Consider the following 25,657-nt stretch of genomic DNA (forward strand, 5'->3'; position numbering starts at 1 on the left):
CTGTGGCAAAACCAAAAGCCCTGTTGAGATGATGTGATTAAAATCAGTCTTTGACAGACTTAATTGTCTCCAATTAATAACATACATCCTTTGGTGATAAAAGCTACTATAAATGGCACTTCCAACGGTGGTAGACACCTAACTGCAGTCTTACAAAAAAATCCACCAGCAAATAAACATTCGAATTCTTTACAATGAAACGCACTAATCAAGCAGCCACATATGTTGGTAAAATACACAGGCTGTCTGTTGATTGGATCATGCGTCTAAAAGCAGGACCTTTAATTACAATGCTGAGGTTTTACAACATCTAGTAGTGAGATGGTCCACACTGGCTTTCACTTTATTTTTAGCTAAGGAGCTTTTAATGACTGAACATATGGGTATGTATGTTTTGTGAAATCGCATCCCTCCTATCAAACACTGCATTTATTGAAAAAGTCTTCCCCTTTGCAGCGACAGCGATATAACAAGTTCCTAGGATTACAATTGGATTCCATCCTTGAGTACAATCATAAGTTGATTTGTACGCACATTAGAACACAATACACTACAGTGTAAAATATCTGTTTGCGAGTACGAGTAAATCCCTGTCAGATCCTTAAAATTAACAGTAATGTGGAATCTCAGTCATAAGCACGAGTGTTCCTAAGTCAGGGATCCCTTATAGTTTTAATATGATTAGATTAGTAATGCAGGCAAATGTCCTGGGACATGATTCAAATTTAAATTTAGCTAATGATTCAGAAATTGAAAGCCAGTCTGTGTAGCAGTGTCTGATTGTTGTAAAAACCCACCTGGTTCACTAACAGAAACCATTGAAAGAAATCTGCTCTCCTTACCCAAGGTGGTCTACACATGACTCCAGTCCCACTGGGCTCTTAACTGTCCTCGGAAACAGCCAAGGAGTCCACCCAGTTCAACAGACAATTAGCGATGAGCAACAAATACCAGTGATGTCAATATCCTATAAAACAATAAATTACTCCATCCAAATGTTGCATGTTCACAGCCAGTCTGTGAGTAAGTGATAAGTGAAGCTTGTTACAAAGCTTTCTGAACATGGTTCCAAGCTAGGAAATCCCTCCTAACCTTATCATGACTGTCTAGGCTAGTGCACTAGATCTAGACTCATTACAAATGTGAACTTTTGATTAAACCAGTGAATTGCTCAGTTTGGCTGATTGTCCAATGAAATAATATTTTTCCTTAAATAAGGGGACCAAAACTGCTCACAGTACTCCAGACATGGTGTCATGAGCACCTTGTACAGTTGTAGTAAAATTTCCTACTCTTGAAATAAGGGCCAACAGTCCATTAGCCTTCCTAATTACCTGCTGCACCTGTGTGCATGCTTTCTGTATTTTGTACACAAGTGTCCCTTAGGGCAGCGGTTTTAATACCTAAAGAACATTAGTGAACCAGATAGGTTTTTACAATACTTGATAGTTATCATGGTCACCATCACGAAGACAAACTTTCGATCAGCTTTCCAGTTCTCAGTTCTGAAGAAGGTTCAGTGGACTTGAAATGTCAACTCTGCTTTCTCTCCCATATGCTGCCAAACCTGCTGAGGTTCTCCAGCAACTTCTGTTCTTGTTTATGAGGGATAGACCAGAGAATGGATTGGAATAGTCAATTCCAGAGGTCCAAAAACATGTATGATAATTCTAAGAGATGAGCTGAGGTAGGATCAGTTCTGGGTGTGGCGCATACAGTAGGTAAGCTTTCTTGAAATGCCCCAACACTCTCCTCTTCTCTGCCCAAGGTTGGTAATCAGTCTTATTGTTTCAGAGGCAGAAGAACAGTGTCACAGCAGAGGAAAGTTTTACCTTGAAATATTGTCTGGAGAACATGCTGAGACATTAGTGTCCACACTGTCAGAGCTGTCCAGACTCAGAGTGTCAAAAGTCCTATCCTTATATCCATTGTTGTAGGGAGAACGATCAACTCCAGGGCTGGTTTCATCCTGTGCCCCAAGCCTCTGTTCATCACTGGCACGGTGCTGTCGAGATCCTGAAGGAAGTGAGAACACAGTTACTTAATTCACACCATTCGAAATTACAAAGGATAGAGACAAAAACAACATCAAAAAGCCAGGTTTGAGGAGATTTAATGTGCAGAAATTTGAACAAATTGGCAATTATGGAGATGATGCAAAATCCATGGCTGGGCCCATTGTCGAATCACAACCCATGATCTAAACTTTGTCATCCAAACAATTCCATATCCAAGTCAACAATCTGCTTCCCAACTCACTTGCATTTTGTTACGACTTGCATGCGGAATCTTACCATATACCTTCTGGAAGACTTAATAAATGACATCCATCAACATTCGCTATATCAAATGACTCTTGAAAGCATATTTTAAGATCCATTCAGCATAATATACACTTTGCCATTTCACTCCTGCTCTTTAGAGCACGTTTGACCAAGTGCTCAGTCGCTCGTCCTGACAGGAACCATGTACTCACATGGTCAGAAACTCTGATACAGTGACCACCTCTCAATAACTCACCCCAACAAATCAGTCTGTCTCAAGTGTGGACATGATAACAAGTTTCCTGCTCCTGCTTTGCTGAGCTGGAATGGGCCTAGATCTCCATCCCTAATAGCAGGATGTCTGCTCAGCTGTTGGTCAAGGCCAAAATTTGGTCTCTCCACCAATGCTGCATAGCTCATGGGATGGACACATGATTGCAACGGCCACCCCAGATACTGAAATGCTTCTGAAAGGTTTATTTGCCACCAAGGATTGCCTGGAACCTGCCTGGGCCTATCACAGCTGAAGGGAAGCTGACCTTGTCCCCAAAAGCGCCATTATCTGTGCTGACACTGAGATTGTACCAGCAAGTCTGTCATGGGGGACCTATAAGCAGTCTCTTAATTGGTCAACCTGGTCTTTTCATTGACCAAGTCCCATCCATTCCAGGTCCTGCCGTCTACTCTGCAAACCTAAAACCTACCTCTGAGCCTGGCAGGTCACCTCCTGGCCTTATGTAAAATTCTGGCCAATGATTCACATCTTCAGTTGTCCTTTATTCTCAATAGGTGGATCCACCAGATGCACAAGGACCAATCGAAGCTCACCAATTAAGCAGCAGGGGCCAATCAGACAGTCCACAACAACAGGCCATTAAAAGGTAGTCCACAGAAGCAGGCTAGCAGCAACATCACTAGTAATGAGATAAAGGCCTAAGATAGTGTTCTGGGGACTTGGGATCAAATCCAACCATGGCAGCTGGTGGAATTTAAATTCAGTTCACAAAATCTGGAATTGAAAGCTAGTCTTTGTGATGATGACTATGAAAACTTCCATCAATTGTGAAAACTAATGCCCTTTAGAGAATGAAATCTGATGTTCTTATCCAGTCTGGCCTACATGTGATTCTAGTCCCACAGCAATTTGGTTTACTCTCAGCTGCCCTCTGACATGGCCCTAGCAAATCACTCAGTCCACGGGCAGTTACGGATAAGCAATCTATTCTGACCCAGATAGTAATGCTCATATTTCGCAAAAGAAAAAAGAGGGGTGACGCTCTGTCAAGAGGAATTGGCTTCAGGGTTCATGGCCCTGATGATCTGACCAACCCTTTGCAGTGTGAGAGGGTATCCCAGCACAAAGTTACACAAATCAGTAAAACTAAAACCTACCAGGTCCATATGTCCTGTTTCCACAGTTACCTCTACAGTAGAATATAAAGGAGACAGGAACATAGGATTTAGGAGCATGAATGCAATTCAGCCCTTCAAGCCTGCTCATTAAGATCATGGCTATGGTCTCAGCTCCACTTTCCTGTCCACCCCCACCAAAAGTCTATGCAACTTTAAAAAATTTGCCACCTTCCAGATGGGACTCAAACCCAAAATATCTAGCTCAAGGCCAGTGTCTTAGCCATGAAGCCTATGGGGCTTACTGCAAGCTGGGAAAAGAGTAAGGATGTGTTTGGAGCATCAGTCGGCCAGTGAAAGTCCTACATTCTTGACTCTGCTGTTGTGTATGCCACTATCTATGGAGGTGAGCGCTACTGAGAACTGCTGTAAATAGATGAAAGCTGCAAATAATTAGGCTGCAAATTCCTAGCTGGCACAGAATTCAAATATTCCAGTCAATGTGTCCCAGCTGACATCCATCTAGACCACTGTAAATACACAGGGGCTGCTTGGACACCAGACAACACATGAATTTCAACCAAGCCAGCTTGCCATCAAGGGTGATGGCCAGAATAGGTTCAGAAGAAGGAGAACTTTAAGGGGCTGGCCAATTGCAGTAAGCCACCAAAACAAAACAGCATTTTTTCCAAGCTTGCTTGCATTACACACACTTTATGCATCTTTGGAACACAGTGATACTGAAGTCCTTTTCATCCCTAAATCATGGGCTAGAGGGGCATCCAATTCCAAAACTCCCTCAGTGTGTAAACATTGGGTTTGAACTGGAAGAGATTCTAGATCACTATGGATGACTCATGCAGATATTAAACACAGAGCAAACGTAAAAAACAAAGCCAGTTTCCACAATGGCATTACAGAGTTCTCCGCTTTGTGGCAGTTTCATAAGTAAGTCATGTGGCATAAAGCCTATTTACCCTTCTTTCAAATCACTGGACTAATACACCCAGTGCTCCTCAAAAGTTGAATAAGAATTGTTTACCTGCACGATGTGAAAATAAATCACAGTTGCCCAGAGAGCCCATAACAGAACAACCCATTACAACACCAACCCATAACACAGCACCTCATCAATGAACATATTTCTAATACTGCATGCTATGACAGCACCTCATTATGGAACTTGATTGCAACAAAACAAACCCACAATGCACCATCCCATTCAAGGATCCTGCCCCTCATACAGCATCCCATTACAGCCCTCCCCTCCATACTGGCATCCCATTATTGATCCCATTCGTAATGCAGCATCTTGTTATAGAACAAACCGATGTAGGACACATTTGGCTCAGAATTAATTAATCCAGTGGAGAAGTCAGCCCTATGGTTCATGAGACTTACCTTTTCTACGAGTCCCCTTGGAATGAGAGGCTGGTCCTGGGGAGATTTGCAAAAGAAAACACAATCAAAATAACAAATTTTCTCAAATGTCGCTAATGAAAACCATTTTAAAAACTGTGTTTCCTATAATTTCATGCTGCTAAATGTACATTCTAGTAACAAAAATGGAACATAGATTCACCCATACAAACTTGCAAACCATAAATACATGTGAACATGTAAAAGTTATTTACTGACATGGTCTGTGTCTGAATTCGTTTTCGGAGTAAGATGTAACTCAAGGAGCTCATTGCCATTTATCTCAGTCATATTCACATTTAAAGTAAATGTTATATTAGGTTTTATTCCAGACAGCCACTTGGTAATACAGAACTTGAACATTGCTGAAAGAGACATATTTTGTCAAAGCTACAATACCAAGAATGCAAGAATACCAAGATAAGGAAAAACCGGCATTTATACTGTGATAGAGGACAGTGCCGAATGGTAGAGGTATTGCCATAAAGAATGTACCAGTTAATGATGACAGACAGTTAATTGCCAGGCTTTGATTAAATTTTAAATCAGGCAGGTTAACTGTGATTAGTCACAGCATTGCCCTGAGAAATTAACCAGCGAATGGTAGTCCTCTATGTTGCTGAGTTGAAACAGAGGTAGTGTAAGTACACATTCTTTCTGTCTGCAAAGGGTAAGATATTTCAACAGTTTGATCATTAGAGTCATAGGAATTGAATTAGCTGTTTCACGCTGCTATTATGTATTAGCACTACATGTGGCATTTACCATTAACAGGATACTGCCATTAAATCTAGAAGATTTTCTACCTATCAAACAAATGAGTAATACAGAATAAGAATTTCAGTGCTTGTATGATGCTAGACATGAAGGACTCAAGACCGAAAGACCGGTGGATTGAATCAAACAGCATACCCCTTCAGCTCTTCGCAACAAACAAGGATACTAACTGTGCTAAGCCAGAACATGCTTGCAAAACTTACAATACAGCATGCAACATTAGATGTGACTCTGAAAGTAGTTAACATTCACTGCATAACCCAGAGTGTGCAGAGAACCATGCTAACACCAGATTTTAGGTGTGTCAGTTGGGCTCACAGTGCGGTGTGCTTGCATGGGTTGGAAGCTACATATATCAGTACACAGAGCCCTGCTATTTACAATCAGAAAGAACATGTACACACATTCTGCCTGTTTCAACTCAACAAAATAGGTGACTGGCATTCGCTACGGCAATCAGAATGCCTGATTTAAAATTTAAATATAATATGGCACTTAACTGGCATCAATAATTGGTGCATTTGCGATAGCAATACCTCTACCAGCGTCTACTTGCCAACAAATCAGTACTCTTCTCACATGCAGCATAAATGTTAGTTTCTTCTTATTGGTATTCTTGTAAAATGTCCTTGCGTGCAAGGTGAAAATCTTTGACAAAATGTATTTTTTTCCCTAGCAAGCCTCACATTCTATTTGATTTTGTTTTTCCAAACAATTTCAAAATTGGCCAAAGTCAAGAATTGAAATGCATTTTTAAGGCCTAAGTTTCAGGGACTGATGCAGGGACAGAGAAGGAGAGAGACTCACTCGATAGTCTAATGCACTTCTATCTTCCTGCAGATTGCTGTAGCAAAAAATAATTTTGTGACTCGATGTTACTGAGAAAAGGACCCATGTCACTGAATCTTTTCACCGTGCATTCATAAGGACAATCACACAAATGTCAAATTTCAAATCAGCTCAACAATCAGCTCCAGGAAAAAAAGGCTTCTGAATGGCTGAGGAGCTGCCAAGAAGAAATGAGTGGGGAATTATAGGCTCCCCATCTCCTGGGTAATTCAGAAAAGATACAAGGATCAAACATATTCCTTTCCTCATGACAATGCCTCAGCTAAAGTAAATGTCACCCAATCAGCAATGTTTCTAATGCAGTTTAAATTGTTTAGATCATCTGAAATATTGCATTCATGTGTAATCTGAGGAGTTCAAGATAAAGAGCCTCAAAAAACTGTCACTTTTCATTGTTAGTCAAGTGCTGTACTATCAAGTGACCATTCTGAGAGAAGTACATTGAACCAACCATCAGACATGACAGAGTTTTTCAGCACAGAAACAGGCCCTTCATTCCTAGTCATCTGCACCAACCAGTCCCATTTTCTATCACTTCGCCCATATCCAATTAAACCTTTCCTATTTGTGTACCCATCCAGGTGTCTTTTAAACTGTACCAGGCTCCACCACTTCCTCTGGTAGCTCATTCCATACACGCACCACCCTCTGCATGAAAAAGGTGCCCATCGAGTCCCTTTTAAATCTCTCCTCTCTCACCTTAAACCTATGCTGTTTAGTTTTCGACACCCCTATCCTGGGAAAAGGAGCTTGGCTATTTATCCTATCCATTCCCCCCATGATCTTATAAACCTGTATAAGGTCACTCCTCAGCCTCTGGCGCTCCAGGGTAAAACATGTCCCAACGTATTCAGCTTTTTTTAATAGCTCAAATCCTTCAATGGCTGATCATGCAAACTCAGTATCCCACTCCCACTTTGTTTCCATATCCCTTGATCCCTTTAGCTGCAAAGGCCATGTCTAGCTCCCTCTTGAATATATCTAATGAACTCACCCCAACAGCTTCTTGTGGGACAGAATTCCACAGATTCACAACTCTCTAGGTGACGAAATTCCTCTTCATCTCAGTCCTGAACGGCTTACCCCTTTTTCTTAGACTGGTACGCTTTGTTCTGAAATTCCCCAACATCGGGAACATTCTTCCCGCACCTAGCCTGTCCAGTCCCATCAGGATTTTATATGTTACGATGAGATCCACCCCCTCTCATTCTAAATTCCAGCGAGTACAGGAATAGTGCCAGACAACTGGAGGATAGCAAATGTGGTTCCCCTGTTCAAGAAGGGGAGTAGAGACAAACCTGGTAATTATAGACCAGTGAGCCTTACCTCAGTTGTTGGTAAAGTGTTGGAAAAGGTTATAAGGGATAGGATTTATAATCATCTAGAAAAGAATAAATTGATTAGGGATAGTCAGCACGGTTTTGTGAAGGGTAGGTTGTGCCTCACAAACCTTATTGAGTTCTTTGAGAAGGTGACCAAACAGGTAGATGAGAGTAAACCGGTTGATGTGGTGTATATGGATTTCAGCAGGGCATTTGATAAGGTTCCCCACAGTGGGCTTTTGTACAAAATGCGGAGGAATGGAATTATGGGAGATATAGCAGTTTGGATCGGAAATTGGCTTGCTGAAAGAAGACAGAGTGTGGTAGTTGATGGGAAATGTTCATCCTGGAGACCAGTTACTAGTGGTGTACCGCAAGGGCAGTGTTGGGTCCACTGCTGTTTGTCATTTTTATAAATGACCTGGATGAGGGCATAGAAGGATGGGTTAGTAAATTTGCAGACGACACTAAGGTTGGTGGAGTTGTGGATAGTGACGAAGGATGCTGTAGGTTGCAGAGAGACATAGATAAGCTGCAGAGCTGGGCTGAGAGGTGGCAAATGCAGTTTAATGCAGACAAGTGTGAGGTGATGCACTTTGGTAGGAGTATTTGGAAGGCAAAGTACAGGGCTAATGGTAAGATTCTTAGCAGTGTAGATGAGCAGAGAGATCTCGGTGTCCATGTACTCAGATCGGTATGACAGGTCGGCAAAACATCGAGGGCCAAAGGGCCTGTACTGTGCTGTAACGTTCTATGTCCTATGTAGTACAAGCCCAGTTGTTCCAGTGTTTCTTCCTATGTCAGTCCTGCCATCCCAGGAATCAGTGTGGTGAACCTTTGCTGGACTCCCTCAATAGCAAGAATGTCCTTCCTCAGACTAAGAGACCAAACTGCACACAATACTCAAGGTGTGCCTCATCAAGGCCCTGTGTAACTGTAGCAAGACATCCTTACTCCGATACTCAAATCTTCTCGCCATGAAGGCCAGCATGCCGTTGCCTTTCCTCACTGCCTGCTGCACCTGCATGTCAACCTTCAGCAACTGTTCCATCATGACACCCAGGTCTCACCATACCTCACCTTTTCGTAAACTGCCACGATTTAGATAATAACCCGCTTTCCTGATTTTGCGCCAAAATGGGGATAACCTCACATTTATGCATATTACATTGCATTTGCCAAATATATGCCCACTCAGCCAGTCTGTCCAAGTCACTCTGCAGCCTCTTAGTATTCGTCTCACAGCACACACTGCTACCCAGCTTAATGTCATCTACAAATTTGGAGATATTGCATTCAAATCTTTTGTCCAAATCATTAATGGACATTGTGAACAGCTAGCACTGAACTCTGTGGCACGCCACTCATCACTGCCTGTCAGTCTGAAAAGGACCCATTTATTTCAACTCTATATTTCCTGTCTGCCAACCAGTTCTCTATCCATGTCAACACATTACCTCCGATACCATTAGCTTTAATTTTCCTTACTATTCTCTTGTGCCGAACCTTGTCAAAAGCCTTTTGGAAGTCCAGATACACATCTGCTGATTCAATTTTGTCTACTCTACTGGTCACATACTCAAAAAATTCCATAAGATTTGTCAAGCATGATTTCCCTTTAGTGAATCCATGCGGACTAGGACCAATTCTGTCCCTGCTTTCCAAATGCTCAGTTATTATATTCCTAATGATTGACTCCAGCATTTTCCTCATCATCCACCCCAATATCAGACCAACCAGCCTATAATTCACCATTTTCTCTCTCCCTCCATTTTTAAAGAGTGGATTTTTTTTAATATTAGCTACCCTCTAGTCCATTGGAACCCTTGTCAATATAGTGTGGAGTTGCAGGAACACAGCAGGTCAGGCATCATCAGAAGAGCAAGAAATGTCAACTTACCTGCTGCTTTGACGCTGTCTGACCAGCTGTGTTCCTCCAGCTCCACACTGTATTGACTCTGACTCCAGCATCTGCAGTTCTTACTATCTCCAATGGAACGCTTCCAGAGTCTACAGGATGCTGGAAATTTATCACCAAAGCATCCACCTTCTTCCTTTAGGGCCACTTCCTTAAGTATCTCTGAGATGCACAGCATCAGACCCGGGGGACTTATCGGGTTTTAAACCCATCAATTTCCCTCACACCATTTTCTGACTAACAAGGATTTCCTTATTAGCGATGGCAAGAGATGCTGGTCTTGCCAACAAAGCCCACATGCCATGAAGGAGTAAACATTAATAAGTAAATTGTGAAAGAGTAAGGGTGTGCCAAATTACAGCCCCAGCAATGGCAAATGCAAAGAAAAACAGGAGACAAATCAAATTTCATACCTTTTCTTGTTTTCCCTGCAGACAAGAGAAGGGTCAGATAGTTAGTCAGTTAGCACACAGTATGCACAATCAGCTGCGCAGAGAGTTTAATGAATACAACCACCACTGGCACACTGACAACATGCCTTGGTTAGACCAAGATATCTATACAAAGATTAACCGGACACAATAGGAAATAAACATCGGCTGACGATTTATCTGTAGCATTCAGTGCAGGTATTACTTAACGTTCTGAATCAAACGGCATTTCCCCAATGAGATTACGCTGTTGAAACCCAATTGTGGATGAATTATATATTGTACAGAAGAAAAGGTTTCTTGCTCCCCATTTGGTCACAAAACTCTCCACAATTGTTCCAGACTCTCTAGACATTCCAAATCAATTTCATTTACATTGCTGCAGTCAACTCTGGGATAAACATCATTGGGACATTGCTAAAAAACAAGTGGTGTACTTTGATTTCCTTTAAAATCTTTTGTTTTGAGTTAAAAATACATTAGATCAAGAGTGGTTGGGGCAGTTTAACTGGAGTCATGGTGAAATCTCAAGGACTACAGCAGGCTAGACTGGGCAGGCCAAGATCCCACATGTGGAGCAGCTATGTTAATATGGCAAATATATGTTTATATCTATTCAATCAGATTGGTAAGGTTTGTTAATGTTGCTTTTAAGGATAGTAGGGAGGTGGATGTGGCTGCAAGGGGAATAGGAACTGAATATCCAAGGATATACTTACTATCGAAAAGATAGGCATATGGGTTGAGGGGATGGGGTTGCCTTATTAGTGAGAAATGAAATTAAATCAACAGGAAGAAACAAAGTAGGGTCAGATGGTGTAGAATCTGTGTGGGTAGAATTAAGGAACCGCAAAGGTAAAAAAACCATAGTTGGAGTTGTGTACAGGCTTAACAGTAGTCAGGAGCTGGGGCGCAAGATACACCAGGAGATAGAAAAGGTGTATAAGAAAGGCAAAGTCACAGTGATCACGGGGGATTTCAATATGCAGGTGGACTAGGAAAATCATGCTGGTAGTGGCTTGCGAGAAAAGGAGTTTGTGAAATGTCTACGAGATGCTTTTTGGAGCAGCTCGTGATGGAGTTCACCATGCAACAGGCAACACTGGATTTAGTGTTGTGCAATGAGGCAGATTTGATAAGGGAGCTTAGGGTAAAGGAGGAGGCAGTGGGTCACTAGGCTTGACTTTACCTTTCTCAGCAGGGGGCAGCTGACTCTGGAGGGTTTTGGCCATTAGTGTCCCCACTGACAACAAACACAGCCTCTCCTCACTCCCTGGACACAGACATCTAGACTAACTCTGCTTCTGGAATGACAAGCCATCATCAGTTTCTGTCTGCATTTCAGAAAATATGCAGCAGCATATTGGACGTAATTTAACACCCCTGCTAAGTCAAAGGAAATACTTGTGGTATTCCACATTTCAGGTAATGTTTTGTGGGAGTTGAGGAGGTTCATGTTTTTAGGAGTCTCCAAGGTGGCAGAGTGGGCAGCAGCTACAGAGCATCTTGAGAAGCAGGGTCAGTAAATCCAGCTGGTGTGGAAGGAGCAGCACAGGTAGGAGAAGGGAGAAGGAGAGAGGAGGTCCAACTGAAAGAACAGGAGTAGGAGGCAGCCATGCAGGGGAGGATGTGCAGAGGTCATAGGGATTACTGAGGCATGGCTACTGGAAAATCAGGACTAGAAACTAAGCATTGCAGGGCACTGCATATTTTGAAAATATATGGAAAACAGGGTGGTGGAGCAATTTAAGTCATTTTAGATAATATAATGGTGGTAGTCTTCCAAATAGATGAGAGGTTTAAGCTACAAAATGATTCATCACACCGTAGACAACCAAATCATAGGCAAATTGAATAAAGACCACAGAACATTAATCATTATGGGAGTCTAACTACCTCAATATTAGTTGGATAGCTGGGGTAGGTAAGGGTGACAAGGAACTGCTTTCTAACTCAATACATAAAAAGCTCGATGAGGTAATGTTATAAAGGCTGTAAAGGTCCGAAAGGGTTAATAATGAAGAAGACCTTAAGCACCATTGTTATAAAGACTATCGACTATCAGAGCAATGTTTCCTGGAACTAACTAACTGCTTTACATGGGATAACTGCTTCCCGTTGAAACAGCCTTTTCTACTTAGACCAAAAACTGTATTTTCTCTTCCACACTACACTGGCCAGGGCCTATCCATCCCTGCACAAAAGGATGGTAGCAACCAAGCTATTCCATGGTCAAGTTCAGAATCAAGTTTAATTGCACATTTAAAATGGTGAGAAGGATTGGTCATAAAGTGGAGGAAATTCACTACTGAGTTAATGGGGGGGGGGGGGGGGGGGTGAGAAACCAGAACAGATAAAGAGAAACAGGAAAACCTCTAAGTAGTAGTGATCATAGCATGATGCACCTTAAGATGATGATACAGAAGGACATAACTATGCTGAAAATTAAGCTAATAAGATGGGAGAACTTTTTAATTTGAGGGGCGGAGAATAGATCACTTGTGAAAATCAAATAGGCATCAATATTAACAACTAATAAGTTGAACAACAATGGGAAACATTTAAGACACTGTTCTATAGAGAAGAGACAAAATAAGTTCCACTAAGAGGAAAGAACAAGCTAAACACCAGTGAAATTCAATAGACGAATACCGGCATAAAGGATCAACTGAAGATTAGAAAAGAGGTAATAACCTCTTAGATAGCAAAGCAGTGCTGGACAAGAGAGAAATCAAAGAGATGCAGAGAAGGTTAACAAAAATTAGGCAGGCAAGGAAAAACAGTGAAATTAAATTATCAAGGAACATGGAACAGCAAAATATTTTACAACACATTGATAAAGGATGACTGCGAGGAAAATATGACTATTAAGGGAGTGTCAATCTCTAAATGTTGTGACATGGGTTAACAAGACCTTTAAAAAAAAAACAAGCACTCAGCTTCATCCCTAATAGAATTGAACAGAAATTGGACAGAGTTGAAAAGTGGGAAAGTATGCTCAATCCAAAATGATGCTTAGGTTCGACCACATTTAAATATTGTGTGCAGTTCTCATCATTATTTTATCAGAAGCATACAGAGAGAGGAAATTGGAGGGTAAGTTAGCCAGTGATATAAAAGGAGATTGCAAGAGTGTTTTTTTAAATATATATCTAAAAGGTAATTGAGAGTCGAGAGTGGACACTGGGCCACTGAAAGATAGGGCTGGAGCAGTTGTAATGGGGAACAAAGAAATGCCGGAGGAACTGAATAGGTACTTTGTGTCAGTTCTTACAGCGGAAGACACCAGCAGCATAGCAGAACTTCAAGAGAGTCAGGGGACAGAGGTGAGTGCAGTGGCTATCACTAAACAGAAGGTGCTGGAGAAGCTGAGAGGCCTGACAGTGGTAAATCACCCAAACCAGAAGGATTACACCCCAGATTCTGAAGAGATTTTGGAGCAATTGGTGATCTTTCAGGGACCACTGGAGTCAGGGAGGATGCCAGACAATTGGAAAATAGCTAATATAACATCCTTCTTTACAAAGAGAGGGAGGTAGAAGGCAGGGAATTATAAATTGGCTAGCTTGACCTCAATCATTGGTAAGATTTTCGAGTCCATTATTAAGGACAAGATTGCGGAGTACTTGGAGGTGCAGCTTATAGAAGGCTGAGTCAGCATAGCTTTGTCAAGGGCAAGTCGTGCCTGGCAAATCCGTTAAAATTCTTAAGGAGATAAGGAGCAGATTTGACAAAAGAGAACCCATGGATGTGATCTTTTTGAATTTCCAGAAGGTCTTTGATAAAGTGTCACATAAAAGGCTGCCAAGTAAGCTAAGAGCCCGTGATGTTAGGGGCAAGGTACTGGCTGGCATGAATTGAGAATTGGTTGACAGAAGGCAGGCAGTGGGGATAAATGGCCCATTTTCAGGATGGCAGCCAGTGACTTGTGGAGTTCCGCAGGGTCTGTATTGGGACCGCAACAATTCACGTTATACATTAGTGATCTGGGAGAGGTAGCAGAAGGACTTGGACAGACTAGGAGAGTAGAAAAAGAAGTGACAGATGGAATATCATGTGCAAGTCTGGAACTTACTGCCTGCAAAGGTGGTAGAGGCAGAAACTCTCATAACATTTAAGAAGTATTTAGATGTGCATTTGCAATGCTGAGGCACACAAGGCCATGCACCAAGTACTGGAAAATGGGATTCAAATAGTTAGGTGGTTGCTTTCGACTAACACTTATGCGAAGGGCCAAAAGGCCTTTTTCTATGCTTTGGACCCCTATGTCTCTACGGATCTCCTCCCTGACAACACGAAGATTAACGGCTAACCAAGTAGAAAGCAAGATTTTGGTGGAGGGGATCCAAAGGAAATGCGTCCTCTTGTGAGAAAAAGCATAACTGGATGACATCAATATTAGTCACTCATCATGAAATCCAAACAGGAACGGGAAAAATTCCTTTACGTGAACGGTGAGAATGTGGAATCATTCCCACAATGAATGTATGAACAGAATGGCACAGATACATTTAACAGGCACCTAGACAAAAACATGAAGGAGGAAAAAATAGAAAGTTATGATGGCAGATTTAGAGGAGAAAGCATGGCAAGAAGGAGTGGACAGAAAAGTCAGCATGAACTGGGTAGGCCAAATGACCTTTGCAATGGGGTCTGTCAAAGAACAAACAGTCAAATATCTAACAGATGAGTGCTTCACAGCTGTAAACCAACCTGCTGACTACATCGAACACTTCCTAGTGCTGTGTTAGATGTCTAGGAGCTACAGTTTTATGACTTTTGAAAAATAAATTAAGAATTACAAAACCACCCAATCAAAAGCGTGCTATATTATTAAAACCAGAGACTGAAATTCCTCCTTATGGTATAGATTTAAGACACACTGAACAGAGAGAAAATGGCTTTTTTGTTTCTCACAGGTTTGGATCAACAACTGCTTTGATGTGCCAGTATTTTGTAAAAGAGGGGTCCAAAGCATATCACATCATCATAAATTAAAATCTAAAAAAAACATGCACCGCCACAGTGTAATGTCATGCACCCTGCCACAATGACCGGTAACGTCACGCACCCTGCCACTGCGGCCGGTAACGTCACACAGCGCCACAGCGGCCGGTAACAGCACTCACCGCCACAGTGACCGGTAACATCACACTCCGCCACAGCGACCGGTAACATCACACACCACCACAGCGACTGATAATGTCACACACCGCCACAGCGACCGGTAACATTACCTACCGCCACAGTGACTGGTAACATCATGCGCACCGCACAATGATCACTGATATCACAAACCACAGAGATCAGTAACATTGCACACTGCACAACGACCAATATCACACATGGCACCAGTTCCAGTCCTATTAGACATTGCAGTGAGATCACTAATAATCACAACCACACAGAAGCCAGAAACATCTCACATTTAGCAGTCATTGGAAAATGTTCAATATTACAATGAATGGAAAAATAATGCGTAGTACCTACCTTTGTGCCCTTGTGCCCTCCTAATATCCAAATCCTTGACAGCCGTTGTCAGGTTGTGAGGTAGAATGTTGCTGCAGCTGTTACTCTGAACCAGCGGTGAATGAGACTACAGGACAAATAGAAAAGGTGCAATATTTCACCAAAGTAACTGACTTCTCCAAAAAGCTGCATTGAGATAGGTTCTGTTCGAGGATCGCTGCAGCCCCTTTATTAACTGAAATAGAGTTGGAAACTAGATTGGTATTTCTGCATATGGTTTTGAATAAATTCAGTTGAGATATGTTGGATTCAGACCAACAAGAACATATCTATTGCTTACTCCTTTCATTATTGATTCTCACAAAACTATATGCCCATTGGACTTCACACTGCATACTCCCCTCTGTAAAAACTTCACTTGGAAACTGTAAAATGACAACACATTTGAAACATATATGACTGCAGTAATGACACAGTCAATGTAAAATGGGCAGTCTGGAGTTATACTGTAGTATGTGCTGGTCACAGGAAGGAAGTGACTAATGGATTGGAAACTGTTCAGAGAAGGTTTACTAGACCTGGGATGAGTAGATTGCCTTGTGAGGTTATGCTAGGCAAGCCAGGTCTGGACCCTCTGGAATTTAGAAGAATCAGAGGTGACTTAATTGAAACATAAAAGATCCCGAGGGGACTTGACTAAGTGGATGTTGAAAGGATATTTCATCATGTGGGCAAATTTAGAACTAGGGGTCACAGTTTTAAAATAAGACAAAGATAAGGAAATAACATTTTCTCAAAAGACTGTGTCTTTAGAATTCCCTTTCTTCATATGGCAGTAGTTGCAGAATCTTCAGATATTTTTTAAGGCAAATAGATTCTTGATTACCAAAGGGATGAAAGATTATTTTTAAATTTTTAATTCATTTGTGGGAGGAGGGTATATGAGGCATATGAGGCTAGACTATCCCTAAATGCCCACAGGACAGTTAGGAGTCAACTACATTGCATCGGAGTCACATATAGGCCAGATCTGGAAAGGATGGCAGTTTCCTTCCCTGAAGGACATTAGTGAACCATGTGGGTTTTTCCAACAATCGACAATAGGTTCATGGTCATTATTAGACTCTTAATTGCAGATTTTCTTTGAATTCAAATTCTACCAAATGGGGGGATTTGAACCAGGGCCCCCAGACCATTTCCTGGGTCTCTGAATTTGCACTCCAGCAACAATACCACGAGGCTACTGCCTTCCTCGTTATCAGCAGGTATGGAGGAATGTGGAGTTGAGGTTAAAATCAGATTAGCCATGATCTCATTTTCTGTTGGAAATGGTTCAATGGGCCAAGTTCATACGTTCATATTCAGGTGCATTCATCGGGTCAAGCCTGCGTACAACAAATTAGAAATAATCAACTATGAGGTAGCATTTCAGTGCTGGGTTTCCCAAACTCCTGCAGCAACAGGCTGCAAGGAGCTCAGGGAGGGATAAAATTTCACCCTGCCTCCTTTATGCTTGACAATTTGTCAATAACAGTGCTTTCTTTTGAGTGACCAGAGCAATCTCAGTGGAAAAGGTGTGCATTTGTCCAGCAACCTTGATGATCTTAGGCACGTCCAAAGCCTTTGCAGCCAATGGCCTAAGTCTAAGGGTTAGATATTGCCTCAGCATAGGAAGTTTATATATAGCAATATCCCAGAAATAGCAATGTAATAATGGCCAGTTCTCCCGATGGAGCTGGTGCTGCGTATTGGTCGGGACACAGAGGATCATGCAACTCCCTGATTGCCTGGCGCCTCTCCACCAGAAGGGCAGTCGGTTGACAGACTCAGGTTCCCACATTCAATTAGTGTCTGTGGACAACTGGGAGATTTCCATTTACTGCATGTGTGTATCAAAGCCAGTACTGGTCTTTGCATAATACAGCACACATACATTATACTCAGCCACACTGTCACTAGTTTGTCCACCTCTGATAATACCCAGTTCCCTAAACAAAGCTCAACCACATCTGAAAAAGAATGGGGAAAATGATTTACAGCAGGAATGCAGAATATTTCACTGTGACCATATATATCCCTCATAAAAAGGAGCGATGTTCTGAATGCTCCACTGACTGAAAACCAGTCTGCCTCTAGCTCTTACACTTCATCATAGGAGCTTTGAGTGGGTAGGACCATTTTTTGATGCGACACGCACCCTGCTCTTTTGCCATGCAGTTTCATGAAGGCTGCTTTCAGATTCACAGAACAAAAAAGGTCATTCCAGCTTGACGTCAAGCTTTTGATTAAATAAATCCTTTCATCCATCAAGCCCAGACAGAGGTCTTTTTTGGTTATGATTCTATCCCACTGTTTCATAGCCTGGGTCAAAGAGTAGAACGACTTTTAAATTGAATCCTTCTGTTCTACATGCCCAAGGCTCACATTTCACATTTCATTTTTAATGCTCCCTTCCTTAATTGTTGCCAAGTTTAGAAGCTATTTTAACTAAAAAAAGTCAACAAGGATTTTAAATAAACAGCTTTTAATCACAAGTGTTTGTCCAATTTAGGTGCTGAGGCAGCCAATTTCTTTCTCAATTTACTTGGTATCAAATGCTGCAGCTATGTTTCCATTTGCAAAACAAACTGTCTAGACCATTTCAGAGGGTAGTTAAGAATCAATCCCCTTGCTGTGGGTTTGGAATCATGTGTAGGCAGATTTCCTTCCCGAAAGGACATTAGAGAACCAAATGGATCTTTACATCAACAGGTACTTGGTCACCATTGGACTAGCATTTTTGAAATTCCAAGATTATATTTCCTGAATTGAAAATGTCATCATCTGCCACAATGGGATTCAAACCCATGTCTTCAGGATATTACCCTTAGAGGTCTGGATTACCATCCTGTAATATGCCTACTACGCCATCCCCTCCCCAGGATAATAAGCACATTGTTTTTGGACCCAAAGTTCTTATGACAGCCCGGGCAAATTACTCAAGTATCAAAAAGGAGACCCTAACATTGATGTTTGGAATACAGCAATGCGCACCAAGGTCTTTGGCAAACATTTTGTTGTTCGACTGATCAAAATCCAAGGCAATGACTTAGACGAACAGCAAAAGTCAGGATCGAAAACGACAACATTAGACACTCGAGTCAGCTCCAAGTTCCCAAACCAGTACGTCTTTCTTGGCCATATTAAGAAGTGGTAGGCCCATTGGGAACTTTTTTTAAGGGCAAACAAATGTTGATTCCAACAACTGTCCATCAAGCATATTTGTCATGCAGGTGCAGAGAAAACCAAAAAATCTAGTAAGTGAATCTGTCTATTGGACTGGCATCAACAAAGACACAGATAAACTGATATAATCGTGCGAGGCATGTTAACATTATGAATCTCAGCAGGTTAATGAGCCACTTATGTTGCACTAAATTCCCTCTGAACTGTGCTCCAAAATTTTTACAGATCTATTCCAAGTCCATTGACCAAGATTATATGCCGGTGACAGATTACAAAATTTCCTTTCAGTAGGAAGTCCATGGACAATACCAGTACCGCAGTTGCTGACATGTTAATTGCTATCTTCAGCATGTTTGCATCCCACAGCAAATCACATGAGACAATGGTTTTCAATATGTCTGCGCACCATTCCAGAATATGTACAGAATGTAGCCAGGGCAGCATATCACTCTGTCTCTGCATTATTTACAATCCAACAGTCTGGGTCAGCATACTAGGTACACAAATAAAGCAATGATTACGAAGTGTAAGGCAACTTGCCGAGCCTTCAAGATTGCCATGTTAAGCTATGAGCTACACCTCATAGCAAAGACATACCCTCACCGGCAACGCGTACGGTTGGAAGAGAAGTCTGTACAGGTTTGTTTGCCTCATACACCTCCTACCCAACCAGAGGCACACAGGTCCTCATTGGGAGAGAAAGGAAAGAATAATGTGGGAATCTGACCGAACAGTGTGAAAACAATTACCTCAGCTTCACACTGAACAGTCCATGCCAAGCTACAAGGACACAGCATCAAACTGCACAATCTAAGAACTGTGCATTTGGTCACATCATATGCCTGCCAAAACATTATCCCAATGTGTAAAGATTGTGTGTGTAAATATGTGTTTGCTATTTATGATCTGTATTCTTGTACATGCTTCTCATGGAGAAACCCTATGCCTTGAAGGGCGGATGTTGTGATATCACAAATATCGATGGTCAGACAAGCATATACCTTTAAGAGAGCTAAGTGATGACATAGGTGTGACAACATGCCAACTGATATTACTGATACAGCTCCTGTTACACTCTGTAATCCATCAGGAGAGTCAGTTAGTCAACCAGCTTGTGCGCAGACCACACCAATATCTATGGTAGAACAACTCAATACAATTCTATGAATAAATCTTCTGTTACTTGACCTGAGTAAGAACCCAGTCTCGGGGTCATGTTGCCAGAGGGAACACCATAACTTGAGAGAAGGGATCATGCTCAAGACTAGAGACTATTGATGTGATTGAGCGCACACATGGACAGTGCCCTACGTGCTAGCAGTTATTCCATTCATCGACTGACCTTAGGGGTTGAATTATGGCCCAGAGTTGAACTACTGTACTTAGATACAGCAGTCGAGCTGATTTTTTTCCTTGGCACTGTATCGCTGAGGTATAAGCCTTCTTTTTGCAGTTTTCTCCTGTCCTCCAGAGTCCGGCAGTTCTTTGAAATGAAAGACAATATACACAAGTACAAGGTAAGCAAGACACTGACCGCAAAATATCCTGTTCAGCATCACATTCTCTTCTTGAGTAAATTCCCTGCCACACATTGTTAAAGGTGACACTATGGTTATTAAAGTCTACCATTTGGTCAAGACCAGGTAGAGTTCTCTACGTGCAGTTGATAAACAGTGACTATTTCTCAGCCAATTTATTTCCTCCTAAAATTATTGTAGTAATACTATATGAAACCAGAATGGTGAGACATGTCTTGAAAGAATAAAACATAATGCCAAAAAAAGCATTAAAACCAACTGCGATATCTGAAGTCTTTGTCAAAATGTGCAATTGTAAAGAGGATACCTTCTTACAAAACATGTATCCTGGACCTATCATAGCCTTGAGATGAAGATGGGAGTTTACAGACTGTGAGATTTGAAGAGTGGCTGCTGTAATGTGGGAGATACAGGTCCAGTTTGCGCACAAGGAACCAACAAGCCTATTTTAGACGCTGCTCAGGGGATAAATTTGGACACCAGTTGAATGTCCCATCTAAAAGATGGTATATTTGACAGTGCAGCTTCTCCTCTGAACTGGACTTAAATGTCACCCTAGATTGCATGATCAATACTGGGAGTGGAACTTGAATCCTCAAATAGATGACCCCCTAGTTAGGCAGTTACACTGAAGACCAGAAGACAAGAAAGTGAAAAATTAAATGGATGCACGACTGAAGAATGTCAGAGTCCCACTGTGAACATATTTCTGCATATAAAAACCCAAGTAGTAGTTACTTTCTGTCATTGAGCCTCGAAAATGATGGGGAAATCTGCTAAAAGATGCTGCTGCCCTGTACTTGCGAATGTCAAAAATTTACAACATGTTTGTTGATGCTAGGACCATAACTGGCCCTCTCGGAATGCTATGTGGAGCCATGGACAAGCTGGGTAAGCTATTCATCAAGGTTCATTAGACAGCACCTTCTAAACCCTTAATTACTATGCTGGAAGGACAAGGGCAGCAGAGATACACGGGCACACCAATACTGCAAGTTCCCCTCCAAGCTAGTCATGTTCCTGACTTGCAAACGTACTGACACTCCTGCACTATTACTGGGTGAAAATTCTAGATTTCCCTCCCTCAAGACATCACAGGTCTACTTAGAGAAGATGGACTGTAACAGTTCATGAAGGCAGCTCACTATCACTTTCTCAAGGACAACTAGGAATGGGCAATAAATGCTGGTCACAATATCCCACAGGCCAACACAGATACAAAACACTTGCTTGTTTCCTATGCCTTGGCCCACACAATGTCAGCCGGTTGGATCTTATTCAGGAAAGGTGCTTCTTAGGGGGCGTGGAGATGGAAGATGAGCAGTAGGTGAGTTGGACAAGTCAGCGTGGAGTGGGCAAATGAGAAGCAGCATGGACCAGTTAGTCAATTGGCAAATTTGTGGAGGAGTGACATTAACAAGGTCAGGAAGCCAGAGGAGAGATTATGGTCATTTTATTGCATCCAATTCAACCAGATGTGTGCGAGAGGATCTTAGCCAGACAGGTGCCCATGACAGCCAAACTACAGACAAAATGATTCTATCCCTCCAAAAGATGATCTTTTCTGTAGTTAAGCAGGGACTGGAGCTTGGAATGAACAATGAATTAGATTTGTTGAACAGCCTGAATTGCTGTTTAATTGAAAAGACTTTCTTGAAGAATAGTCAACAGTAGACTCACCTTCAACTAACATTAAAGAAGTTTTAATCCACATTGGCAGATTTGTCCACCTAAGGGAGGATCAATATTTCAAAGAGAGAGAGAAAACAAGTAAAGGAGGAAGTGAGAAAGAGGAGTGAAGTACCAGGGTGGAGAACAGCAAATGTAAGAGGGGGACAGACAGTAAGAGCGAAGGTAGAGAGGGGAAGGGAGACAGAGAGTGTCAGAGCTAAGGCTAGAGAGAAGGAGAGAGAGAAGGAAGGGAGAGGAATGCAGACAGGCAAAGGAGAGGGCAAGGGAGAATGGATGGAGACAGAGAGAGAAAAACAAAAGAGAGAAGGGAGAGAAGGAGAGTGCAAAGGAGTGGGAAAGTGATAGGTAGACAGAAGAGTGAGACAGTGTGTGTCAGGATCAAAGGAAGGATATAGAATGAATGAAGAATCGCAGTGTATTAGAAGCCAACAGATGCAGGCTAGAGAAGCCATGTATAAATACCCCCGTAACACACACTATTTACCCTTTTCCAGTTTTACACAGTCCAAAGCATAAGGACAGCTACCAGAGTGAAAGCAGAGGGAGAGAAGTTACCTGTTTACGTCTGTGTTTTTTAGCTGGAAGAGGAGGAGGAGAAGGAAGAGTAGGAGGAAGAGCAGGAGGAGCAACAGCATCTAGACAAGGTACCACACCGTCAGACCAATGTACTGCCAGTGGTTTCTGCTCACGCCGGGTTGACAGCTGAGAAGGGGAGTCACTTCCAATGCAAGGAGGCGATGGCTTTGACAGCTAAAGCAATGGAAGCAAGTTAGAAAGACTGAGGACAGAGAAAGGCAGAGTTGGTTCAACACTCACTGTCTACAAGCACCGCATGCAAACTGATAGAGGAGACCACCCTGGGCTTCTAGGCAGGGGTGGAGGGGTGAAAACTAGTATTGCAAATCTGTACTCCAGAAATAACTAACCAGAAAATACCCTGAAGCCAGAAATGGAGAGGGGGATCCTCCACCCCCTGCATCACTTGGTGACAGATTTGGGGCTTTTTGCTTCCTGTTACCTCAGTAATAACAAATGGTGAATTCAATGGGGCAGTGATGGTGGGATCCACAGTCAGAACGTTCTGCCTGCCAACCACCATGTTGTGCTTAGCTCCCCTGGAGTGTCCACTAAGTGGGTGGAGGATGGAGTTGGGAATCCGAATGTCACACAAAATCCACAGCCCAAATGCCCCAGACCCCAAATCAGTTTCCCAGCTGATGGCAGAGTGGCCATGCCAAGGGCCTACAAGGGCAGAGTCCGAATAGATCAGGCTCATTCTCCCCCTGCGATGCCGTGTTGCAACTAATTCACATTTGGGACCTTTAGCAAAACCACACAGGCCACACTGAGATCCAGGGGTTGAGAGTAGGAGGCTGAATGGGCGCCTCAGGAATTAAAACAAGTGGTCCTGCAATGGCCTCAGGAGAACTCCTCCTTCTCTCTCAACAGTGGGGTGGCCACTGAAGTTGGTTTGAAGCTGTTCCTTTAAGTAGTACTACTCTGCACCCAGAAATATCAGGGTGGGAAGGGGGCCTTGACTTCATCAAAAGAGTTTAATCAGGAGCCAGGTTCTGAAATTGCAGCAGTGGGTCATTTGTGCATGCATGAGGGGAAGGGGTAAATCATTATTTCAGATAGACATCAGGGCCAACAGCCTGACCTACATAGTAGAGACTTTGTTAGATTATTTAAGACAGTAATGCAGCTACATTTCCTCTTTTTCCCCTCTCTCCAACCCTACCAGCCACAGATTCATGTCGGCCATTTGTTGAAACCTAGATCAAACTAACCAAGCTCCTGGTGGTGTTGCCGTGGTGTTACCTGCTGGGGCTTGGGCTCTTCGGAGACTGCCTCAGGAGCCGCAGCGACAGAATCGGGGGGAGTACCGGTCTTTGAGCTGCTATACAACTGGTTAATCTGGTTCACAGTCACATAGTCCTGGGCAGAAAGAGGCAGGAATGGAGGGAGAAAGGTCAAAAGTGGAAAGCTGAGTGGTAAATGGCAGAATTGGAGTAAAGCGCAGGGAAGTGCTGCACAGATTTGGTGGTGATCAGCAAGAAAGGACAGTAAGAGAGAGACTGAAACAAAAAGACAGAGAACAGCTGAACGGCACCATGAACAGGTATTGAGAATAGGTAACACAAGGCACTATAGCAGATGGCAGACTTGCCAGCCATTGCTTAGGTATCTGCCACATTTAGCTACTGCACCTTGTGAGGAAACACGCTACAATTGGGATCGGCCTTGGTCTGAACCCATTTCCATGGCAACTCTGCCCCCATCCCCTCCCACTTTCCTGAGGGAATATCAATATCTCTCCAGGCGAACTGTTTCTGTTCATGCCAAGGAGAGCTCTGGCCGAGTGGGAAGTGCAGGACTGGATGGGCCGGGGGGTGTTAGGGTCAGGTTCAGATCACGCCCAGTAGCTCTCTCTACAAATTTCAATAAACAGTAAAAGCGAATACAGACTAAAAGCCAATGCTGCACTTGAGTCGGTTAGAAACTGTTCCCACTTGTTAAAGAAGGCACAGATTTAAAATGACCTGCAAACAAAGCAATCCTCCTTCTGTGTGATTATACTTCATGAGTCTGAGAGAATTGATATTAGTTTTCACAGTCACCATGACTTCTGACAATGTTTGTAATTGCAGACTTGTGAACTGAATGTAAATTCCACCAGCTGCCATATTGGAATTTGAATCCATGCCCCCCATCGTTGGCCTGGGCCTCTGGGTTATAAACCCAGTAGCATCCCCATTATAGCATTGACATACCATGCTTCAGGGAGACAGTCTAAATTAGCAACGATGTCCAATAACTTTTGAACGGGCCTCGTGTGTATTTGCTAAAGAGTTCACAGGATCGGCATCACCTCCTGTGCTTGATTAAGTGGCTACTCTCAAGTTGCCCAAAGAAATTCAAATCAGCTATCCCCTTAAGAGAAAGCATAACCACTTCCAAAATTTATGGTTCTTATTCCTGAGTTCAAATGGAATTAAGAAGGAGCAATTTTATGGAAAGGCAATCAGTCAGAGGGTGGTCATTTCCTATCACATCTTTTGCCTGAATATATGATCTTAAAGCTGTCACAGCTCCAAGAAATCATGGTGTTACAGCTTGAGATGTACTGGGAAATTAAGAGAGGAGGGTGACTCCATCCTCTGTAATCCCCAGACGGTAGATGGCACAAAGAGGGAAACACCTCAAATCTTTTACCGGAGCTGTACAGGGCAATAGGGAGACCACGTCTGGCATTCTATGTATAGTTTTGTTCTCTTTATTTGAAAAAAAAAGTGATATTTCTGAGAAGGTACACAACTCGTTCCTGGGAGGAAGGACATTTCTTATGAAGAAAGATTGAACAAATTAGCCTTGTATTCCTTGGAGTTTTGCCCAATAAGGA

General features: G+C 42.5%; 1 protein-coding gene across 6 annotated transcripts in view; it reads right to left on the reverse strand.

Moving 5' to 3' along the window:
• phldb2b (pleckstrin homology-like domain, family B, member 2b) overlaps window positions 1-25,657 on the reverse strand; it is a 158,261-nt gene that overhangs the window by 19,095 nt on the left and 113,509 nt on the right. For all 6 annotated transcript variants that reach the window (XM_059650469.1, XM_059650467.1, XM_059650468.1 and 3 more), the window contains 5 exons: window positions 20,367-20,507; window positions 15,821-15,926; window positions 10,313-10,327; window positions 5,016-5,051; window positions 1,833-2,016 (listed from right to left, as the gene is read on the reverse strand). In XM_059650469.1, coding sequence (XP_059506452.1) covers window positions 1,833-2,016; window positions 5,016-5,051; window positions 10,313-10,327; window positions 15,821-15,926; window positions 20,367-20,507 — 482 coding nt within the window. The remainder of the gene's footprint in view (window positions 1-1,832; window positions 2,017-5,015; window positions 5,052-10,312; window positions 10,328-15,820; window positions 15,927-20,366; window positions 20,508-25,657) is intronic.

The sequence above is a fragment of the Stegostoma tigrinum genome, chromosome 12, assembly GCF_030684315.1.
Source record: "Stegostoma tigrinum isolate sSteTig4 chromosome 12, sSteTig4.hap1, whole genome shotgun sequence".
Taxonomy (NCBI): domain Eukaryota; kingdom Metazoa; phylum Chordata; class Chondrichthyes; order Orectolobiformes; family Stegostomatidae; genus Stegostoma; species Stegostoma tigrinum.